The 26232-nt window shown below is 44.5% G+C and overlaps 1 protein-coding gene across 1 annotated transcript in view; it reads right to left on the bottom strand.

The window, feature by feature from the left end:
* The window catches only part of LOC120050435 (semaphorin-5A-like), a 275882-nt gene extending 254830 nt beyond the window's left edge, over positions 1-21052 (bottom strand). Inside the window, exon 1 of the mRNA XM_038997025.1 lies at positions 20887-21052. Within this exon, the coding sequence (XP_038852953.1) occupies positions 20887-21052 (166 nt within the window). The remainder of the gene's footprint in view (positions 1-20886) is intronic.
* Between the last annotated feature and the right edge of the window lie 5180 nt (positions 21053-26232).

Raw genomic sequence — 26232 nt, 5'->3', positions numbered from 1 at the left:
TAAATGAATTAAATTAACCTTTAACGAGTCACCAACCCGGATCCGGGATCACCCCCCACTCCCCCCCCACTGAGTAGCATAGCTAGCATAGCGTCACAAGTAAATTGTAGCATCTAAATATCATTAAATCACAAGTCCAAGACACCAGATGAAAGATACAGATCTTGTGAATAAAGCCACCATTTCAGATTTTTAAAATGTTTTACAGGGAAGACACAATATGTAAATCTATTAGCTAACCACGTTAGCATAAGACACAATTTTTTTACTCCAACAGTTTTTTCCTGCGTCAGTAGCTATCACTAATTCGACTAAATAAAAATATATATAGCCACTAACCAAGAAACAACTTCATAAGATGACAGTCTGATAACATATTTATGGTATAGCATAGTTTTTTTTTGAAAAATGTGCATTTTTCAGGTATAAATCACAGTTCTACATTGCAGCTGCAATCTGAAATAGTGCTGACGCAGCCAGAACAATTACAGAGACCAACGTCATATAACTAATTACTTATCTTAAAACATTTCAGAAAAATACACAGCGTACAGATATTGAAAGCCCAACATCTGGTGAATCCAAACAATATTTCAGATTTATTAAATGTTTTATAGCGAAAACAAAATGTAGCGCTAAATTAGCATAGCCACGCCAGCCAGAACCAGCTGGGCGCCCGCGACCAGTTCACATGCACGACAGATATATGAAATAACATCGTAAATTGGGTCTTACTATTGCTGATCTTTCATCAGAATGTTGATCAATGTGTCCTTAGTCCTGATGAGTCGTTCAATCCATTCATAATGGCAACTTTCCCTCTTCATTTAGCATATGTACTGGTCGACTGGCCAAAGTAAAAAAAGTCACAGAACGGAACACGGCAAAACTCCCGAAAAAATTCAAATAATCTGATTAAACTATATTGAAAAACATACATTAAGATGATATGGTCACATGTATCAAACAAACTTCGAGACGGAGATAGTTTTCATCCGTAACGGCAGCAAAACAGTAGACAATCGCACCTCCAAATAGCGCGAGTCAGAGAACCGGAAGTTGTCGGTCACGCCAAAGAAATAGGTCTTATTTCACGTCAGTACAAGGTAAACAAAAAATTTCTCCTCTGACGTCCTCTTGACACCCAGAGGAAGACGAATGAAGTGTGTTTCGGGTCATAGGTGGCGTGACCATATATAGGCAGAGCGTTGAAGCGAGCATACACATCTTGCATTCTTCTTCTTGGTCAGGGAAAGTGCTGTCAAATGACTTCTGTTTAACTCAGAGACAAAATTGAAACGGTTTTAGAAACTATAGATTGTTTTCTATCCAATGGTATTAATTATATGCATATAGTAAGAGCAATAATTGAATAAGAGGCAGTTTAATCTGTAGAGGGAATTATGCTAATGCGAAAACAGCACCCCCTATAGTGGCAAGAAGTTTTAAGGCCGGTCTACACACCACGAGGGACAGCGTTTTACTGTGTGTGTGTGTGTTGCAAATGTATTTCTTGCATTTGATGCACGTGGACTGTGTCTTCCTGTCCTTGTTGGGTCCACACACATCACAGCGCTTCTTTTCTTGTTGCTACCGGCTGCAATCTAGATTGATGAAAACACCGAGTTCAGGAATTTTACTAACATCTCACTCACATATATAGTTACAGCAGGCCAAGGTGGGAGAGTCAGACACACACACATATATAGTTACAGCAGGCCATGGTAGGAGAGTCAGACACACACACATATATAGTTACAGCAGGCCATGGTAGGAGAGTCAGACACACTCACATATATAGTTACAGCAGGCCATGGTAGGAGAGTCAGACACACTCACATATATAGTTACAGCAGGCCATGGTAGGAGAGTCAGACACACACACATATATAGTTACAGCAGGCCATGGTAGGAGAGTCAGACACACACACATATATAGTTACAGCAGGCCATGGTAGGAGAGTCAGACACACTCACATATATAGTTACAGCAGGCCATGGTAGGAGAGTCAGACACACACACATATATAGTTACAGCAGGCCAAGGTAGGAGAGTCAGACACACACACATATATAGTTACAGCAGGCCATGGTAGGAGAGTCAGACACACACACATATATAGTTACAGCAGGCCATGGTAGGAGAGTCAGACACACACACATATATAGTTACAGCAGGCCATGGTAGGAGAGTCAGACACACACACATATATAGTTACAGCAGGCCATGGTAGGAGAGTCAGACACACACACATATATAGTTACAGCAGGCCATGGTAGGAGAGTCAGACACACACACATATATAGTTACAGCAGGCCATGGTAGGAGAGTCAGACACACTCACATATATAGTTACAGCAGGCCATGGTAGGAGTCAGACACACACACATATATAGTTACAGCAGGCCATGGTAGGAGAGTCAGACACACACACATATATAGTTACAGCAGGCCATGGTAGGAGAGTCAGACACACTCACATATATAGTTACAGCAGGCCATGGTAGGAGTCAGACACACACACATATATAGTTACAGCAGGCCATGGTAGGAGAGTCAGACACACACACATATATAGTTACAGCAGGCCATGGTAGGAGAGTCAGACACACTCACATATATAGTTACAGCAGGCCAAGGTAGGAGAGTCAGACACACTCACATATATAGTTACAGCAGGCCATGGTAGGAGAGTCAGACACACACACATATATAGTTACAGCAGGCCATGGTAGGAGAGTCAGACACACTCACATATATAGTTACAGCAGGCCATGGTAGGAGAGTCAGACACACACACATATATAGTTACAGCAGGCCATGGTAGGAGTCAGACACACACACATATATAGTTACAGCAGGCCATGGTAGGAGTCAGACACACACACATATATAGTTACAGCAGGCCATGGTAGGAGTCAGACACACTCACATATATAGTTACAGCAGGCCATGGTAGGAGTCAGACACACTCACATATATAGTTACAGCAGGCCATGGTAGGAGAGTCAGACACACACACATATATAGTTACAGCAGGCCATGGTAGGAGAGTCAGACACATCTCACTCACATATATAGTTACAGCAGGCCAAGGTAGGAGAGTCAGACACATCTCACTCACATATATAGTTACAGCAGGCCATGGTAGGAGAGTCAGACACACACACATATATAGTTACAGCAGGCCATGGTAGGAGAGTCAGACACACACACATATATAGTTGTAGCAGGCCATGGTAGGAGAGTCAGACACATCTCACTCACATATATAGTTACAGCAGGCCATGGTAGGAGAGTCAGACACATCTCACTCACATATATAGTTACAGCAGGCCATGGTAGGAGAGTCAGACACACACACATATATAGTTACAGCAGGCCAAGGTAGGAGAGTCAGACACATCTCACTCACATATATAGTTACAGCAGGCCATGGTAGGAGAGTCAGACACATCTCACTCACATATATAGTTACAGCAGGCCATGGTAGGAGAGTCAGACACACACACATATATAGTTACAGCAGGCCATGGTAGGAGAGTCAGACACACACACATATATAGTTACAGCAGGCCATGGTAGGAGAGTCAGACACACTCACATATATAGTTACAGCAGGCCATGGTAGGAGAGTCAGACACACTCACATATATAGTTACAGCAGGCCATGGTAGGAGAGTCAGACACACACACATATATAGTTACAGCAGGCCATGGTAGGAGAGTCAGACACACACACATATATAGTTACAGCAGGCCATGGTAGGAGAGTCAGACACACTCACATATATAGTTACAGCAGGCCATGGTAGGAGAGTCAGACACACACACATATATAGTTACAGCAGGCCAAGGTAGGAGAGTCAGACACACACACATATATAGTTACAGCAGGCCATGGTAGGAGAGTCAGACACACACACATATATAGTTACAGCAGGCCATGGTAGGAGAGTCAGACACACACACATATATAGTTACAGCAGGCCATGGTAGGAGAGTCAGACACACACACATATATAGTTACAGCAGGCCATGGTAGGAGAGTCAGACACACACACATATATAGTTACAGCAGGCCATGGTAGGAGAGTCAGACACACACACATATATAGTTACAGCAGGCCATGGTAGGAGAGTCAGACACACACACATATATAGTTACAGCAGGCCATGGTAGGAGAGTCAGACACACTCACATATATAGTTACAGCAGGCCATGGTAGGAGTCAGACACACACACATATATAGTTACAGCAGGCCATGGTAGGAGAGTCAGACACACACACATATATAGTTACAGCAGGCCATGGTAGGAGAGTCAGACACACTCACATATATAGTTACAGCAGGCCATGGTAGGAGTCAGACACACACACATATATAGTTACAGCAGGCCATGGTAGGAGAGTCAGACACACACACATATATAGTTACAGCAGGCCATGGTAGGAGAGTCAGACACACTCACATATATAGTTACAGCAGGCCAAGGTAGGAGAGTCAGACACACTCACATATATAGTTACAGCAGGCCATGGTAGGAGAGTCAGACACACACACATATATAGTTACAGCAGGCCATGGTAGGAGAGTCAGACACACTCACATATATAGTTACAGCAGGCCATGGTAGGAGAGTCAGACACACACACATATATAGTTACAGCAGGCCATGGTAGGAGTCAGACACACACACATATATAGTTACAGCAGGCCATGGTAGGAGTCAGACACACTCACATATATAGTTACAGCAGGCCATGGTAGGAGTCAGACACACTCACATATATAGTTACAGCAGGCCATGGTAGGAGAGTCAGACACACACACATATATAGTTACAGCAGGCCATGGTAGGAGAGTCAGACACATCTCACTCACATATATAGTTACAGCAGGCCAAGGTAGGAGAGTCAGACACATCTCACTCACATATATAGTTACAGCAGGCCATGGTAGGAGAGTCAGACACACACACATATATAGTTGTAGCAGGCCATGGTAGGAGAGTCAGACACATCTCACTCACATATATAGTTACAGCAGGCCATGGTAGGAGAGTCAGACACATCTCACTCACATATATAGTTACAGCAGGCCATGGTAGGAGAGTCAGACACACACACATATATAGTTACAGCAGGCCAAGGTAGGAGAGTCAGACACATCTCACTCACATATATAGTTACAGCAGGCCATGGTAGGAGAGTCAGACACATCTCACTCACATATATAGTTACAGCAGGCCATGGTAGGAGAGTCAGACACACACACATATATAGTTACAGCAGGCCATGGTAGGAGAGTCAGACACACACACATATATAGTTACAGCAGGCCATGGGAGGAGAGTCAGACACACACACATATATAGTTACAGCAGGCCATGGTAGGAGAGTCAGACACACACACATATATAGTTACAGCAGGCCATGGTAGGAGAGTCAGACACACACACATATATAGTTACAGCAGGCCAAGGTAGGAGAGTCAGACACACACACATATATAGTTACAGCAGGCCATGGTAGGAGAGTCAGACACACACACATATATAGTTACAGCAGGCCATGGTAGGAGAGTCAGACACATCTCACTCACATATATAGTTACAGCAGGCCATGGTAGGAGAGTCAGACACATCTCACTCACATATATAGTTACAGCAGGCCAAGGTAGGAGAGTCAGACACACACACATATATAGTTACAGCAGGCCAAGGTAGGAGAGTCAGACACACACACATATATAGTTACAGCAGGCCAAGGTAGGAGAGTCAGACACATCTCACTCACATATATAGTTACAGCAGGCCAAGGTAGGAGAGTCAGACACACACACATATATAGTTACAGCAGGCCATGGTAGGAGAGTCAGACACACACACATATATAGTTGTAGCAGGCCAAGGTAGGAGAGTCAGACACATCTCACTCACATATATAGTTACAGCAGGCCATGGTAGGAGAGTCAGACACATCTCACTCACATATATAGTTACAGCAGGCCATGGTAGGAGAGTCAGACACACACACATATATAGTTACAGCAGGCCAAGGTAGGAGAGTCAGACACATCTCACTCACATATATAGTTACAGCAGGCCATGGTAGGAGAGTCAGACACATCTCACTCACATATATAGTTACAGCAGGCCATGGTAGGAGAGTCAGACACACACACATATATAGTTACAGCAGGCCATGGTAGGAGAGTCAGACACACACACATATATAGTTACAGCAGGCCATGGTAGGAGAGTCAGACACACACACATATATAGTTACAGCAGGCCATGGTAGGAGAGTCAGACACACACACATATATAGTTACAGCAGGCCATGGTAGGAGAGTCAGACACACACACATATATAGTTACAGCAGGCCATGGTAGGAGAGTCAGACACACACACATATATAGTTACAGCAGGCCAAGGTAGGAGAGTCAGACACACACACATATATAGTTACAGCAGGCCATGGTAGGAGAGTCAGACACACACACATATATAGTTACAGCAGGCCATGGTAGGAGAGTCAGACACATCTCACTCACATATATAGTTACAGCAGGCCATGGTAGGAGAGTCAGACACATCTCACTCACATATATAGTTAGCACAGGCCAAAGTAGGCGAGTCAGACACGCACACAGAAATGCAGCAACATCACTCACACTTACTTCCAGTATAGGAGTTGTTGGTTCTGCGGGTCGGGCAGATGGAGCACCAGCATCCTCCTCCTGAATCCTCCTCACGATGGCTGCAAAAGCTGGGGTCCTTGGCATATGTTGCCTCCTCTGGATTTGAGGTCTTACCAATGCCTTGCCCAGCTCCTCGAGAAAGAGCCGTCTCCTCTGGAGCTTCCCTCTGTTCCAATCTGGGTTCAACGCCATCCAGATGACTAACGCGTTGTACGCCGAGATGTCCAAGATGTTGAAGAACATCACAAGTGTCCAGCGTAGGGTTCATCTTTTGCAGCTGTAGCCAGTCACTAGCTTGTCTAAATTGTCCACCCCTGCTTTTTGTGGCATTGTAATCCATTATGATTTCTGGTTTTGGATGTTCCCAGCCACAGATTCTCCCATCCCTATGCAGCGTACTCATGAGTACCACATTTCTGCCTTTCTTTGGCACGTAGGACACTAGGGACGTGTCGGCCGTGAACACAAACTTAGAGGAATTGATAGGCCTGTTCCGTGTATTCAACAGCTGAGTTGGGAGCTCTGGCTTGTTTTTTCGTACTGCTCTTACCATCGTCAGCTTCCTCTTGAGGAGTTCCTGTCACAGCTTGTGTGAAGTAAAAAAGTTATAGCATGTGATGTTGTGGGCACTGAGTCCCTGTGTCACGTCCAGGACAACCTGCATCCCTTGGTTCTTCTCAGGGGCTCCTCCATCTGGCTTCCCGTGATACACTTGCAAGTTCCAGGCATATGATGAAGCAGCAAAATATTCCATATTTTGCGAGTACAGACGGTATGTACTGCCTGAAAGGGCAGCGGCCCCTAGATGGCATTAGCTGCTCATCAACACTACCATTGGCCCAGGGTTGTAAAACATGGGAGGCGGTCCACCCACTTGTCCTAAACTGACCTGATTTCAGCTAGCTGGTCTCTCTGCCGCAGAGCTGGTCTTGTATTTCGGCTATCTAAGCGGATAATCCTGGAAATTCCAGAGACATTGTTGCACTGAAAAGTTCTCTGCCAGTTTCTGCATCCCACAGGGATTCTGTGGATTCCCCATTGGATCTGAAAACACCAGCAAGGATAAGAACCCCAAAGTATGCATGTAAATGAGTTTGGTCCATCTCCTTCCATCTCTCTCCAAAAACACACCTTCCCGCCAAATTAGTGCAGTCCAGAATGACTTTCTGGATGGTGTCTGGGATGAACAGTTCAAAAGAAGACTTTATGTCCTGCACATGAGTAACTGCCATCTGCGTCGGCCTTGGTTGCATCCTTATAACATTGGTAGCCATGCAGGGTGGCTCATTACTTGGGCAAGAAGCTGGTTGCTGACTGGCTGGTCCTGGGGCTGGCTGAGGGTCAATCTCATCCTCTTCTTCCAACTCACTGTCAGACTCTGAGTTGACAGAGACATGACCCTCACATTCGGAAAATTCTTCATCTTCCAAAGTGGAAGACGCTCCTTCCACAGTAGTTTCTCTCTCTACAAAAAAAAATTCTAAGGCCCTCCGAGCAGAGATGATTTTTGCCATACTAACTGATTGTGGTAAGGAGCCACACATGCAAAGGTATTTATATGTTGTGTCCCTCCCCCAATTTGGAAAAATACAGCATTTTTTACAATGAATTGAAATAATGTATTGTAATAACATTGTGCAGGTTCCCGCAAGACATTGTGTAGTTTCACACACTACAAAGGGTAAAGAGTGCGAGAAAAGTGGGAGACAGGCAGACAGGCAGGGAGAAAGACAGGTTCTTGTTGCTATGTTGAAACAGCAGGCATAGGGAGGAAGAAGACAGAGTAAAGGCACACAGCAAACCTTCTTGTTTCATTTTTACTTGTTTTCACCTACACACACACTTTCCCACACTTTTTCCAGTGGACCTGAACACCACATATGTAATATAAATGTGTAGGGGGTGCACAGTGTGCCCTCAATGGAAATGTGTTATTTTACATGTTCTTCACAGAAAATGAGCCAAGGCCAATGAGTCTCAGGAGAAGAAAATGATTCATTGTATAATTTTTATTTTAGGCAACATTGAAAATGGGTCCCACAGACTTAATAATATGTGACTTGTTTCAGGAAACTAGGCATATGTTGCGCAGGAGAGCCATTTGAACCGAAACAACATTTGTTTTTTGGCAGAAATGCCTTCTAGAACATATTAACTTTCATGTGCCTTAATAACAACATTGTATGCCCCCTGTAATACAAATAAAATTGTTAAATTATAAGCCTAGTTGGTTTAGCCACAGAAAGGGTGTAACGTCCTGACCAGAGTTATTATGTGTTTTGCTTGTTTAGTGTTGGTCAGGACGTGAGCTGGGTGGGAATTCTATGTTGTGTGTCTAGTTTGTCTGTTTCTATGTCCAGCCTAATATGGTTCTCAATCAGAGGCAGATGGTAATCGTTGTCCCTGATTGAGAATCATATATAGGAGGCTTGTTTTGTGTTGGGATTTTGTGGGTGTTTGTTTCCTGTCTCTGTGGTTGTCTGCACCAGATAGGTCTGTCTCGGTTTTTGCACATTTTGTTATTTTGTATGTTGTTTGTAGTGTTTCACTTGTTCTTTTATTAAACATGTTGAACACTAGCCGCGCTGCACTTTGGTCCTCTCCTTCACCTATGGAAGAAAGCCGTTACAGAAACACCCACCTAACCCGGACCAAGCAGCGTGGCAACGGGCAGCAGCAACAGCAGCAGCGGTACCAGGAGGAATGGTCATGGGAGGAAATCATGAACGGAAAAGGACCCTGGGCAAAGGTTGGAGAGAATCGCCGCTCTCGGGAGGAGAAGGAGGCAGCCACAGCCCAGGAGCGGTGGATTGAGGAGGCAGCACGTAAGAGAGGCTGGAAGCCCGAGAGGCTCACCCAAAAATGTCTTGGGGGGGGGGGGGGGGGGGGGGCTAAAGGGGAGTGTGGCGAAGCCGGGTTGGATACCTGAGCCAACTCCCCGGGCTTACCGTGGAGTGAGAGGGCGTCGTACTGGTCAGACACCGTGTTATGCGGTAAAGCGCACGGTGTCCCCAGTACGCGTGCTTAGCCCAGTGCGGGCTATTCCACCTTGCCGCACTGGTAGGACTAGGTTGGGCATCGAGCCGGGTGCCATGAAGCCGGCCCAACATATCTGGCCTCCAGTACGTCTCCTCGGGCCGGCGTACATGGCACCAGCCTTACAGGTGGTGTCCCCGGTTCGCCTGCATAGCCCAGTGCGGGCTATTCCACCTCGCCGCACTGGCAGGGCTACGGGGACCATTCAACCTGGTAAGGTTGGAGAGGCTCGGTGCTCAAGAGCGCGTGTCCTCCTTCACGGTCCGGTATATCCGGCGCCACCTTCCCGCCCCAGCCCAGTACCACCAGTGCCTACACCACGCACCAGGCTTCCAGTGCATCTCCAGAGCCCTGTTCCTCCTCCCCGCACTCGCCCTGAGGTGCGTGCCCTCAGCCCGGTACCTCCAGTTCCGGCACCACGCATCAGGCCTATAGTGCGTCTCAGCCGGCCAGAGTCTGCCGTCTGCCCAGCGGTGCCTGAACTGCCCGTCTGCCCAGCGGCGCCTGAACTGCCCGTCTGCCCAATGCTGTCTGAACTGTCCGTCTGCCCAACGCCGTCTGAACTGTCCGTCTGCCCAACGCCGTCAGAGCTGGCCGTCTGCCAAGCGCCATCGGAGCCATCCGTCTCCCCAGCGCCATCTGAGCCATCCGTCTCCCCAGCGCCATCTGAGCCATCCGTCTCCCCAGCGCCGTCTGAGCCATCCGTCTGTCCCGAGCCACTCAGTCCGGAGCTGCCACTCAGTCCGGAGCTGCCACTCAGTCCGGAGTTGCCCCTCTGTCCTGAGCTACCTCTCTGTCCTGAGCTACCTCTCTGTCCTGAGCTACCTCTCTGTCCTGAGCTACCTCTCTGTCCTGAGCTACCTCTCTGTCCTGAGCTACCTCTCTGTCCTGAGCTACCTCTCTGTCCTGAGCTACCTCCAAAATCATGTGGGGGCCTTGGGGAGGATTCTTAGGCTAAGGTCGTGGGCAAGCACGGGTAAGCAACCTTCCCGCTAGCCATGATTGGTTGAGATAATGAGTGGGCTGGACATGCCAAGTAAGATAGCTAAGGAGATGGAGAAAACACTTCTTCAAACTAAGCGTAACCATGGCATCCGTGACGTAGAGGGTGAAGCGTACATCCATGTAAACAGGTAAAATAGTCTAGCTAGCTACATTTTTACAGGTTTCAAATTTAGTCAGAAAGTCATTTTCATTTCAAGGTAAAAATTCTCTGAATTTACAAACGAACAATCTGACAGCTCTCTGAGTTTACGGGCGGGGCTATAGTTTAAGAGGGTGTGAACGATGCTGAATGGGTGTAGACAAAGAAGAAAAAATTCAAAGGCCATTTTCACAAAAGTTGATCAACTTTCAAAGCAGAATTACTTTCCCATTGTTCATCCACTGTAGTGTATGATATACACTTTTCTCTACTGTTATCCAATGTAAAAAAACACAATTTAAAAATGTTGTACATAAGACCGAATGGAGCCGATCAGTCACATATGTCTCTAGGTTAGGGCTGCTGATTAACTGTAACATCCACAACCTGAATGAACTGTGCTTAGAACATCTTCTCAGATGGAGGATTAACTTCTGTTAAGTCTGACTTCATTTTTAAGGTTCATTGCAGAATCAGAAGTTCTATGATTAGTTCGCAGTTCTACCTCCCGGGTGGCGCAGTGGTCTAGGGCACTGCATCGCAGTGCTAGCTGCGCCACCAGAGTCTCTGGGTTCGCGCCCAGGCTGGGCTGGGTTCGCGCCCAGGCTCTGTCGCAGCCGGCCGCAACCGGGAGGTCCGTGGGGCGACGCACAATTGGCATAGCGTCTTCCGGGTTAGGGAGGGTTTGGCCGGTAGGGATATCCTTGTCTCAGTATGTAAAATGTAATAAAAATGTAAAATGTAATAAAATGTATGCACTCTACTGTAAGTCGCTCTGGATAAGAGCGTCTGCTAAATGACTAAAATGTAAAAATGTAAATGTAAATTCTGTCCGTCAGTTTTGAGCTGTCCGGTTTCAAATCCTACTCATCTATAAAATGCTTTTCTTAGAAAGAAAACTGCAATCAAAAGGAAGGGACAACGTATGTAATTCAGCCTTTAAAAATATCACCAGGGATTGTTGCTGTACAGTAGCAGTTAGTTTGGCTGAAAACCACCACCCGTTAGGGTTGAGTCTTTCATGTTTGTTAGAGTGGCACTCCCTGCTCTGAGCAACCCACAGACGCTTCAGGGCCAAGCAGAACAGTAGAAGCTCTGAGCAACCCACAGACGCTTCAGGGCCAAGCAGAACAGTAGAAGCTCTGAGCAACCCACAGACGCTTCAGGGCCAAGCAGAACAGTAGAAGCTCTGAGCAACCCACAGACGCTTCAGGGCCAAGCAGAACAGTAGAGGCTCTAAGCAACCCACAGACGCTTCAGGGTCAAGCAGAACAGTAGAGGCTCTGAGCAACCCACAGACGCTTCAGGGCCAAGCAGAACAGTAGAGGCTCTGAGCAACCCACAGACGCTTCAGGGCCAAGCAGAACAGTAGAGGCTCTGAGCAACCCACAGACGCTTCAGGGCCAAGCAGAACAGTAGAGGCTCTGAGCAACCCACAGACGCTTCAGGGCCAAGCAGAACAGTAGAGGCTCTGAGCAACCCACAGACGCTTCAGGGCCAAGCAGAACAGTAGAGGCTCTGAGCAACCCACAGACGCTTCAGGGCCAAGCAGAACAATAGAAGCTCTGAGCAACCCACAGACGCTTCAGGGCCAAGCAGGACAGTAGAGGCTCTGAGCAACCCACAGACGCTTCAGGGCCAAGCAGAACAGTAGAGGCTCTGAGCAACCCACAGATGCTTCAGGGCCAAGCAGAACAGTAGAGGCTCTGAGCAACCCACAGACGCTTCAGGGCCAAGCAGAACAGTAGAGGCTCTGAGCAACCCACAGACGCTTCAGGGCCAAGCAGAACAGTAGAGGCTCTGAGCAACCCACAGACGCTTCAGGGCCAAGCAGAACAGTAGAGGCTCTGAGCAACCCACAGACGCTTCAGGGCCAAGCAGAACAATAGAGGCTCTGAGCAACCCACAGACGCTTCGGGGCCAAGCAGAACAGTAGAGGCTCTGAGCAACCCAATGTTATTAGATACTGCCCAATGTTACAAAACTCAGTAAAAAAAGAAACGTCCTCTCGCTGTCAACTGCGTTTATTTTCAGCAAACTTAACATGTAAATATTTGTAGGAACATAGCAAGATTCAACAACTGAGACATAAACTGAACATGTTCCACAGACATGTGACTAACAGAAATGGAATAATGTGTCCCTGAACAAAGGGGGGGTCAAAATCAAAAGTAACAGTCAGTATCTGGTGTGGCCACCAGCTGCATTAAGTACTGCAATGCATCTTCTCCTCATGGACTGCAACAGATTTGCCAGTTCTTGCTGTGAGATGTTACCCCACGCTTCCGCCAAGGCACCTGCAGGTTCCCGGACATTTTTTAGGGGAATGGCCCTAGCCCTCACCCTCCGATCCAACAGGTCCCAGAGAGACTCAATGGGATTGAGATCCGGCCTCTTCGCTGGCCATGGCAGAACACTGACATTCCTGTCTTGCAGGAAATCACGCAGAGAACGAGCAGTATGGCTGGTGGCATTGGCATGCTGGAGGGTCATGTCAGGATGAGCCTGCAGGAAGTGTACCACATGAGGGAGGAGGATGTCTTCCCTGTAACGCACAGCGTTGAGATTGCCTGAAATGACAACAAGCTCAGTCCGATGATGCTGTGACCCACCGCCCCAGACCATGACGGACCCTCCACCTCCAAATCGATCCCGCTCCAGAGTACAGGCCTCGGTGTAATGCTCATTCCTTCGACGGTAAACGCGAACCCACCATCACCCCTGGTGAGACAAAACCATGACTCGTCAGTGAAGAGCACTTTTTGCCAGTCCTGTCTGGTCCAGCGACGGTGGGTTTGTGCCCATATGCAACGTTGTTGCCGGTGATATCTGGTGAGGACCTGCCTTACAACAGGCCTACAAGCCCTCAGTCCAGCCTCTCTCAGCCTATTGCGGACAGTGTGAGCACTGATGGAGGGATTGTGCGTTCCTGGTGTAACTCTGGCATTTGTTGTTGCCATCCTGTACCTGTCCCGCAGGTGTGATGTTCGGATGTACCAATCCTGTGCAGGTGTTGTTACACGTGGTCTGCCACTGCGAGGACGATCAGCTGTCTATCTTGTCTCCATGTAGCACTGTTTTAGGCGTCTCATAGTACAGAAATGGCAATTTATTGCTCTAGCCACATCTGCAGTCCTCATGCCTCCTTTCAGCATGCCTAAGGCACACTCACGCAGATGAGCAGGGTCCCTGGGCATCTTTCTTTTGGTGTTTTTCATAGTCAGTAGAAAGGCCTCTTTAGTGTCATACGTTTTCTTAACTGTGACCTAAATTGACTACCGTCTGTAAGCTGTTAGTGTCTTAATGACCATTCCACAGGTGTGTGTTCATTGAACAAGCATGGGAAACAGTGTTTAAACCCTTTACAATAAAGATCTGTGAAGTTATTTGGATTTTTACAAATGATCTTTGAGACAGGGCCCTGAAAAAGGGACATTTCTTTTTTTTCTGAGTTTAGATACTGCCCAGTGATACTGCCCAATGATACTTGATACTGCCCAGTGATACTGCCCAACGTTTCTAGACACTGCCCAGTGATACTGCCCAATGATACTAGATACTGTCAAATGATGCTGCCCAAAGATACGGCCCAATGATAATGTCCAATGATACTGCCCAGTTATACTGTCCAATGATAATGTCTGATGATACTGCCCAATGACACTAGATACTGCCCAATGATACCGATCATTGATACTTCCCAATGATACTGTCCAATGATACTGACCAATGACACTGCCCAATGATACTAGATACTGCCCAGTGATACTGCCCAGTGATACTGCCCAGTGATACTGCCCAATGATACTACATACTGCCCAGTGACACTGCCCATTGATACTAGATACTGCCCAGTGATACTGCCCAGTGATACTGCCCAATGATACTAGATACTGCCCAGTGATACTGCCCAATGATACTAGATACTGCCCAGTGATACTGCCCAATGATACTAGATACTGCCCAGTGATACTGCCCAATGATACTAGATACTGCCCAGTGATACTGCCCAGTGATACTGCCCAGTGATACTAGATACTGCCCAGTGATACTGCCCAATGATACTAGATACTGTCAAATGATGCTGCCCAATGATACTAGATACTGCCCAGTGATAAAGCCCAAATATACTGCCCAATGATACTAGATACTGTCAAATGATGCTACCCAAAGATACTGCCCAATGATAGTGCCCAATGATACTGCTTAATGATACTAGATACTGTCAAATGAGGCTGCCCAATGATACTTCCCAATGATTCTGATCAATGATACTTCACAATGATACTGTCCAACAATGATACTGCCCAATGATACTAGATACTGCCCAATGATACTGCCAAATGGTACTAGATACTGCCCCAAAATACTGCCCAACAATACTGCCCAACAATAATGCCCAATGATACTGCCCAATGATACTGTCCAATGACACTAGATACTGTCCAATGATACTGTCCAATGATACTGTCCAATGATACTAGACACTGTCCAATGATTCTAGATACTGCCAAATGATTTTGCCCAATGACACTAGATACTGCCCAATGATACTGTCCAATGATACTGTCCAATGATACTGTCCAATGATACTAGATACTGTCCAATGATACTAGATACTGTCCAATGATACTAGATACTGTCCAATGATACTATAATACTGTCCAATGATACTATAATACTGACCAATGATACTAGATACTGTCCAATGATACTAGATACTGTCCAATGATACTAGATACTGTCCAATGATACTATAATACTGACCAATGATACTAGATACTGTCCAATGATACTAGATACTGTCCAATGATACTAGACACTGTCCAATGATACTATAATACTGACCAATGATACTAGATACTGTCCAATGATACTATAATACTGTCCAATGATACTAGATACTGTCCAATGATACTAGACACTGTCCAATGATACTAGGTACTGTCCAATGATACTGTCCAATGATACTAGACACTGTCCAATGATACTATAATACTGACCAATGATACTAGATACTGTCCAATGATACTAGATACTGTCCAATGATACTATAATACTGACCAATGATACTAGATACTGTCCAATGATACTATAATACTGACCAATGATACTAGATACTGTCCAATGATACTAGACACTGTCCAATGATACTAGATACTGTCCAATGATACTAGGTACTGTCCAATGATACTAGGTACTGTCCAATGATACTAGGTACTGTCCAATGATACTATAATACTGACCAATGATACTATAATACTGTCCAATGATACTAGACACTGTCCAATGATACTAGATACTGTCCAATGATACTAGACACTGTCCAATGATACTAGACACTGTCCAATGATACTAGACACTGTCCAATGATACTAGATACTGACCAATGATACTAGATACTGTCCAATGATACTAGATACTGTCCAATGATACTAGATACTGTCCAATGATACTATAATACTGTCCAATGATACTATAATACTGTCCAATGATACTATAATACTGACCAATGATACTAGACACTGTCCAATGATACTAGACACTGTCCAATGATACTAGACACTGTCCAATGATACTAGATACTGTCCAATGATACTAGATACTGTCCAATGATACTATAATACTGTCCAATGATACTATAATACTGTCCAATGATACTATAATACTGACCAATGATACTATAATACTGTCCAATGATACTAGATACTGTCCAATGATACTAGACACTGTCCAATGATACTAGACACTGTCCAATGATACTAGACACTGTCCAATGATACTAGATACTGACCAATGATACTAGATACTGACCAATGATACTAGATACTGTCCAATGATACTAGATACTGTCCAATGATACTAGATACTGTCCAATGATACTATAATACTGTCCAATGATACTATAATACTGACCAATGATACTAGATACTGTCCAATGATACTAGATACTGTCCAATGATACTAGACACTGTCCAATGATACTAGACACTGTCCAATGATACTAGATACTGTCCAATGATACTAGATACTGTCCAATGATACTATAATACTGTCCAATGATACTATAATACTGTCCAATGATACTAGATACTGTCCAATGATACTAGATACTGTCCAATGATACTAGACACTGTCCAATGATACTAGACACTGTCCAATGATACTAGATACTGTCCAATGATACTAGATACTGACCAATGATACTAGATACTGTCCAATGATACTAGATACTGTCCAATGATACTAGACACTGTCCAATGATACTATAATACTGACCAATGATACTATAATACTGACCAATGATACTAGATACTGACCAATGATACTAGATACTGTCCAATGATACTAGATACTGACCAATGATACTAGATACTGACCAATGATACTAGATACTGTCCAATGATACTATAATACTGACCAATGATACTAGATACTGTCCAATGATACTATAATACTGACCAATGATACTAGATACTGTCCAATGATACTAGACACTGTCCAATGATACTAGATACTGTCCAATGATACTAGATACTGTCCAATGATACTATAATACTGACCAATGATACTATAATACTGTCCAATGATACTATAATACTGTCCAATGATACTATAATACTGACCAATGATACTAGACACTGTCCAATGATACTAGACACTGTCCAATGATACTAGACACTGTCCAATGATACTAGACACTGTCCAATGATACTAGATACTGTCCAATGATACTAGATACTGTCCAATGATACTAGATACTGTCCAATGATACTAGATACTGTCCAATGATACTATAATACTGTCCAATGATACTATAATACTGTCCAATGATACTAGATACTGTCCAATGATACTAGATACTGTCCAATGATACTAGACACTGTCCAATGATAGTAGACACTGTCCAATGATACTAGATAATGCCCAATGATACTAGATACTGTCCAATGATACTATAATACTGTCCAATGATACTATAATACTGTCCAATGATACTATAATACTGTCCAATGATACTAGACACTGTCCAATGATACTAGATACTGTCCAATGATACTAGACACTGTCCAATGATACTAGACACTGTCCAATGATACTAGACACTGTCCAATGATACTAGACACTGTCCAATGATACTAGATACTGTCCAATGATACTAGATACTGTCCAATGATACTAGATACTGTCCAATGATACTAGATACTGTCCAATGATACTAGATACTGTCCAATGATACTAGATACTGTCCAATGATACTAGATACTGTCCAATGATACTAGACACTGTCCAATGATACTAGACACTGTCCAATGATACTAGATACTGTCCAATGATACTAGACACTGTCCAATGATACTAGACACTGTCCAATGATACTATAATACTGACCAATGATACTAGATACTGTCCAATGATACTAGATACTGTCCAATGATACTAGACACTGTCCAATGATACTAGACACTGTCCAATGATACTAGATACTGTCCAATGATACTAGATACTGACCAATGATACTAGATACTGTCCAATGATACTAGATACTGTCCAATGATACTATAATACTGACCAATGATACTAGATACTGTCCAATGATACTAGACACTGTCCAATGATACTAGATACTGTCCAATGATACTAGACACTGTCCAATGATACTAGATACTGTCCAATGATACTATAATACTGTCCAATGATACTAGATACTGTCCAATGATACTATAATACTGACCAATGATACTAGATACTGTCCAATGATACTATAATACTGTCCAATGATACTAGATACTGTCCAATGATACTGTCCAATGATACTAGATACTGTCCAATGATACTAGGTACTGTCCAATGATACTAGACACTGTCCAATGATACTAGGTACTGTCCAATGATACTAGATACTGTCCAATGATACTATAATACTGACCAATGATACTAGATACTGTCCAATGATACTATAATACTGTCCAATGATACTAGATACTGTCCAATGATACTAGATACTGACCAATGATACTATAATACTGACCAATGATACTAGATACTGTCCAATGATACTAGATACTGTCCAATGATACTAGATACTGTCCAATGATACTATAATACTGTCCAATGATACTAGATACTGTCCAATGATACTATAATACTGTCCAATGATACTAGATAATGCCCAATGATACTAGGTACTGTCCAATGATACTAGACACTGTCCAATGATACTATAATACTGTCCAATGATACTAGACACTGTCCAATGATACTATAATACTGACCAATGATACTAGATACTGTCCAATGATACTATAATACTGACCAATGATACTAGATACTGTCCAATGATACTATAATACTGACCAATGATACTAGATACTGTCCAATGATACTATAATACTGACCAATGATACTAGATACTGTCCAATGATACTATAATACTGTCCAATGATCTTCTCCTCTATCCCATCCCCTCTTCTCCTCTACCCAGTCCCCTCTTCTCCTCTACCCAGTCCCCTCTTCTCCTCTACCCAGTCCCCTCTTCTCCTCTATCCCATCCCCTCTTCTCCTCTACCCAGTCCCCTCTTCTCCTCTACCCAGTCCCCTCTTCTCCTCTACCCAGTCCCCTCTTCTCCTCTACCCAGTCCCCTCTTCTCCTCTACCCAGTCCCCTCTTCTCCTCTACCCAGTCCCCTCTTCTCCTCTACCCAGTCCCCTCTTCTCCTCTATCCCATCCCCTCTTCTCCTCTACCCAGTCCCCTCTTCTCCTCTACCCAGTCCCCTCTTCTCCTCTACCCAGTCCCCTCTTCTCCTCTACCCCATCCATTCTTCTCCTCTACCCCATCCCCTCTACCCCATCCCTTCTTCTCCTCTACTCCATCCCCTCTACCCCGTCCCATCCTCTACCTCATCCCCTCTTCCCCCTCTCTATCTGTGTTCAGCAAGCATTTTTCTATATCTATATACATATATATATATATATATATATATATATATATATATATATATATATATATATATATATATATATATATATATTTAACATTTATTTAACTAGTTAATTCAGTAAAGAACAAATTCTTATTCATGATGACGGCCCACCCCCGCCAAACCCAAACCTGGACAACGTTGGGGCAATTGTGCGCCACCCTATAGGACTCCCAATCACGGCCGATTGTAATACAGCATGTCTGACAAGTAACCAAAATGTCTCCATACTTTATTAATGCCACTGCATTATTAACACCACTGAAGCAGGCACTGAGTTAATGAACCGTACTGGAATATTAGGTAATTACACGCACGCACAATTAAATATACTGTAGTTAAAACGTCAGTGCTATAACAACTTTCCCGATACCCCATGTTTGGGCTCCAGCATGGCCGCCTGAGGTCAACCAGCACAGAGACACACAGAGGACGGTAGATCAGATTAGCCAGACTGTTAGTCAGCGTCATCACGCTCAATAGACTCTGAGTGCCGAGAGGTTGACCAACTACCCATGAGCTAACAGGAGAAGTGCAGTGTGTGTGTGCGTGTTTGTGTGCGTGTGTGTGTGTGTGTGTGTGTGTGTGTGTGTGTGTGTGTGTGTGTGTGTGTGTGTTTGTGTGTGCATGGTGACCTTGTCCTTTCGCTCAATTACACCCTGGACAGAGAGCTGTATGATTAGCTGAATCAATCTCTGCTGGGATGGAATGGGTGCAGTGGCATTTGGCTGTTATGTTATTGGTGGTCGTCTGGTGAAGTTTTACAGTATTATTTATGGCTAAACTGCTCCATACAATATTTTTTAATGCAGGAAATGTGAAAAATGTAAATAGATTACAGGAATTTCCACGACGGATGACTGCAAAGGACAGAAACACAACTGTGTGGAGAAGGCATGAATGTGTGTGTGTGTGTGTGTGTGTGTGTGTGTGTGTGTGTGTGTGTGTGTGTGTGTGTGTGTGTGTGTGTGTGTGTGTGTGTGTGTGTGTGTGTGTGTGTGTGTGTGTGACCTACCTGTGTGTGAGATAAGGGGGTGTTCAGCCCGGTGACAGGGTGACTCAGGCAGCAGCACCGGCCCTTTCCTGCAGACCACGCCGCCAGCCTGCAGGACTAGAATGCACTGCAGAAGCAGCACAACATGCTGGGTAAGGGAGGAGCGACCCACCGAAGGCGGAGCCATGGGGAGGTGGGGTGTCGCTCACTTCCTGTTGGGCCGTGAGCCAATCGCATCGGAGAGACACGCCTGTAGAGAGAGAGAGAGAGAGAGAGAGAGTTTGCATGAGACAGAGAGAAAGATGGAGCAGTGATTTACAGCTGGGAAGAACTGGAGCTCTTGATAAAACATGAGAGAGTGAGGAAGAAACACAAAGAGAGCAGGGGAACGTTAGACAAAGTGAAGATAGAGCGAGAAAGGAAGGAGGAGAGAGGGGGAGCCAATGACAGACAGAGGTTTCTAGTGTCAGAGGCAGCTCTTCCTCACATTCAAACTGATGACCCCTGACCTGTAACTTCTGACTCCGGCCTAACACATGAATCAAACCAGGGTCAGCATGTACACTACATGTATGTGGACACCCCTTCAAATTAGTGGATTCGGCTATTTCAGCCACAGCCATTACTGAAAAGTGTATAACATCGAGCACACCATGCAAGCCATGCAATCTCCACAGACAAACATTGTCAGTAGAATGGCCTTACGGAACAGCTAAGTGACTTTCAACGTGGCACCGTCATAGGATGCCACGTTTCCAACAAGTCAGTTCGTCAAACCCAGGTCTGTAGTCACGGCTCTAGCACTGTTATAAGCAGCAATGGGGGGACCAACTCCATATTAATACCCATGATTTTGGAATGAGATGTTCGACAAGCAGGTGTCCACATACTTTTGGTCATGTAGTGTATAAATGTGTGTGTGGGGGCCACTACTCCTCATGGGGCCCCTTTAAACATGGAGCCCATAAAAACACATTCACATTCTGCTCCAAATGGATCTGTTTAGATGTCTATTCGACCTCCACGGCCTTGGCATCACATAGAGTATCTTTTGAAAGAAAGTTTAAAGGTGAAATGCACTAGTGACTTTCTAATGTAAAGCACCTGTCAAACACTGCCAGTCAAGACCATTCCATCTTTAACTAGTCTTTCCTCCCCTACTCTATAGAAAGTATATACACATGGCTTTTAGCTTGTCTGGCCTTTAGCGGGAATATTTCCTCATCTCTATATACTATAACTGTCCAAATGTACGTTTTCTTTAGTTAAGTTTTCCTACCCTTTTGACAGCCTATTCAACAGTATCTGACAGTCTACATGTAATTTCTCTAAAGGAAGGTTACCTATTATAGCAGAAACCTTCAGGCAATTTATACTTTAATAATATTTACCCATTACAGCATTTTTCTAGGGTGAAGTTCTCATTTTCTGACAATCTGAATGTCACTTCTCATAAACAGTCAAAGAGAGCAGCAAACCTGCAGCCAATTATCTCAAGGTTCTGCCTGTATTGATGATGTCGGCGCACACACCAACACGCCACAGACAGTAACGCCACAGACAGTAACGTCACACACCAACACGCCACAGACAGTAACGCCACAGACAGTAACGTCACACACCAACACGCCACAGACAGTAACGTCATAGACATTACATTGAATGACTGCAAGATTCCATGCCAGATGTCCTGGGCTGACGGAGTGCTGATGCTATCTGATAGGTGGAGACATGTCTGATGCTATCTGATAGGTGGAGACATGTCTGATGTTATCTGATAGGTGGAGACATGTCTGATGCTATCTGATAGGTGGAGACATGTCTGATGCTATCTGATAGGTGGAGACATGTCTGATGCTATCTGATAGGTGGAGACATGTCTGATGCTATCTGATAGGTGGAGACATGTCTGATGCTATCTGATAGGTGGAGACATGTCTGATGCTATCTGATAGGTGGAGACATGTCTGATGCTATCTGATAGGTGGAGACATGTCTGTTGTTATCTGATAGGTGGAGACATGTCTGATGCTATCTGATAGGTGGAGACATGTCTGATGCTATCTGATAGGTGGAGATATGTCTGATGCTATCTGATAGGTGGAGACATGTCTGATGCTATCTGATAGGTGGAGACATGTCTGATGCTATCTGATAGGTGGAGACATGTCTGATGCTATCTGATAGGTGGAGACATGTCTGATGCTATCTGATAGGTGGAGACATGTCTGATGCTATCTGATAGGTGGAGACATGTCTGATGTTATCTGATAGGTGGAGACATGTCTGACGCTATCTGATAGGTGGAGACATGTCTGATGCTATCTGATAGGTGGAGACATGTCTGATGCTATCTGATAGGTGGAGACATGTCTGATGTTATCTGATAGGTGGAGACATGTCTGATGCTATCTGATAGGTGGAGACATGTCTGATGCTATCTGATAGGTGGAGACATGTCTGATGTTATCTGATAGGTGGAGACATGTCTGATGCTATCTGATAGGTGGAGACATGTCTGATGTTATCTGATAGGTGGAGACATGTCTGATGTGATCTGAAAGGTGGAGACATGTCTGATGCTATCTGATAGGTGGAGACATGTCTGATGCTATCTGATAGGTGGAGACATGTCTGATGCTATCTGATAGGTGGAGACATGTCTGATGCTATCTGATAGGTGGAGACATGTCTGATGTTATCTGTTAGGTGGAGACATGTCTGATGCTATCTGATAGGTGGAGACATGTCTGATGTTATCTGATAGGTGGAGACATGTCTGATGTTATCTGATAGGTGGAGACATGTCTGATGCTATCTGATAGGTGGAGACATGTCTGACGCTATCTGATAGGTGGAGACATGTCTGATGCTATCTGATAGGTGGAGACATGTCTGATGCTATCTGTTAGGTGGAGACATGTCTGATGCTATCTGATAGTTGGAGACATGTCTGATGTTATCTGATAGGTGGAGACATGTCTGATGCTATCTGATAGGTGGAGACATGTCTGATGTTATCTGATAGGTGGAGACATGTCTGATGTGATCTGAAAGGTGGAGACATGTCTGATGTGATCTGATAGGTGGAGACATGTCTGATGCTATCTGATAGGTGGAGACATGTCTGATGCTATCTGATAGGTGGAGACATGTCTGATGTTATCTGATAGGTGGAGACATGTCTGACGCTATCTGATAGGTGGAGACATGTCTGACGCTATCTGATAGGTGGAGACATGTCTGATGTTATCTGATAGGTGTCCTGGGAGCACACACCGTCCTTACACTGTTACAGTAATAATACAACCCAGTCTAAATCATATCTATCAAGGGTGATTGGGTAAACTCCTTCTTTACGTCTGTCACAAACACATAACCATTATTCATACACTGTTTTTCAATGGCAACATCTAATAGTTCTCAAGTACCACTGCATTAGAGACCACACAGCTTGTCGTCGTCTCCCCCCCCCCCCCCCTCCCCTATAAAAGACTAACCTACAAGGCAGGTCATGTATTTACACTGCAGAACATACTAGGGTTTAACTAACCTGATGACTCACACTACATTTTTCCATCATTCGCACGAGGGGCATGGTACAAAATAAAGTCATCAGCGATTGGATGATCTCTAACCAATCAGTGTATCAAAGCCAATGGAAAATGTTCAAACCGTCACTTTACCGAGGCGTGTTCTGTCCCTGGCACAACCCAGCAGTTTCTGGACCAATCAGAGCACCACGAATGTGTTCACATTTGTTGAAGGGTCGGGAGATCCAGACTCAACGTGGAGAAGAAACTAACATCTGTGGGCGTGTCCTAGCGTTTGGCCTGAGTAAGGATTCTGGGTAGCCAGGCAAGGGTTTCACCTCACGTTCCTACAGCCGGACAAAATGACTGTATTAGGATTAATATACTATTTATCTCAATTGCAATACGCAGACAGCTACCGAAGGTTATGGAAATCTAATGATGGAGATGAATGCTGTTGTCAACTCTCAGAGGCAAAAACAATGTGCCGTGCAGATAAATCATTCTTCATTTCTAAATATGTACGTTTTGACAAGGTAAATGTTATGGGACTGAAGGTCATTGAATGTCATAATTTGCAGGGTGAACATAAAAACACATGGAAACACATATACACTATTCTGCAGAGTGGGAGGTCTTTGCTGTAATCATATTGTTAAAGCCATATTGATCATGTCTGGATTAGAATCCGTAACAGATATATTACACCGTTAATGAATAGCTTCTAAATTTACGTTGGCTTTGTGGTTAACACACACACACACACACACACACACACACACACACACACACACACACACACACACACACAGTAATGGTCCATCTGTGTAAATAGACGGTAGGGTGTAAGATGAGGGGTCACTGCACTGTGTTGATAGATGCTGCCTATCTCCACACCAGACATGTGTACACACACACACACACACACACACACACACACACACACAGTAAAACAACTCCAGACTTTACTTTAGAATCTAAGTTTAGAGGAAAACTAACAAGAGACGACTGAAATGTGTGTGCCCGTGTGCGAGTGTGTGCGAGTGTGTGTGTGTGTGTGTGTGCGCGTGTGCGTGTGTGTGTGTGTGTTTGTGTGAGTGCTTTGACAGTCGTTTGGTCAGTTGTCTGTCAGTAACTATATGAACTGTGTTTCAGGTGTGAAGTGTGAGTCAGTGCCTGACGTGAAAAGGTGTCATCTAACGTGTAATCACGCATGTTTATGATCACAGTCAGATTAGAAAGGTGTTTGTTTTAGCGCCATATCTTAAACCTCGGTACGTGGGGTGGAACAGGGATCACACACACACGTATTTACACACCTGAAAACATACACCTATTTACACACAGGAAAACACACACAAACGTATTTACACACCGGAAAACACAAAACACACTTATTTACACACCTGAAAACACACACACACACACACACGTATTTAAACACCTGAAAACACAAAACGTACTTATTTACACACCTGAAAACACACACAAACATATTTACACACCTGAAAACACACACAAACGTATTTACACACCTGAAAATACACACAAACGTATTTAAACACCTGAACAACATACTGACGTGGCCCTTTCTGGGTATAGATTGTGGCTTCCCCTTCTCTCACTCTCTCCTACACCCAGGTTCTGTTATCTCAGGTCGTAAATTCTTGGCTGAGACTCTCTCCCCCTGGCCATGCAGAAAGAGAGACCACAAAGTGAACAAAGGATTTCCCCGTGGCCGAACTCCTACATCCCCAAAATGGGAAAATGTCCCCTTGTGAGAATGTGGGAAGGGTCCGTGGACACTTAAGGGACAGTTGAGTGTGTTTCATTT

This window comes from Salvelinus namaycush, chromosome 7 (genome assembly GCF_016432855.1).
Source record: "Salvelinus namaycush isolate Seneca chromosome 7, SaNama_1.0, whole genome shotgun sequence".
Lineage (NCBI taxonomy): Eukaryota > Metazoa > Chordata > Actinopteri > Salmoniformes > Salmonidae > Salvelinus > Salvelinus namaycush.
The sequence above is the reverse complement of the archived record's forward strand: the minus strand, read 5'-3'. Positions and strand labels throughout refer to the sequence as shown.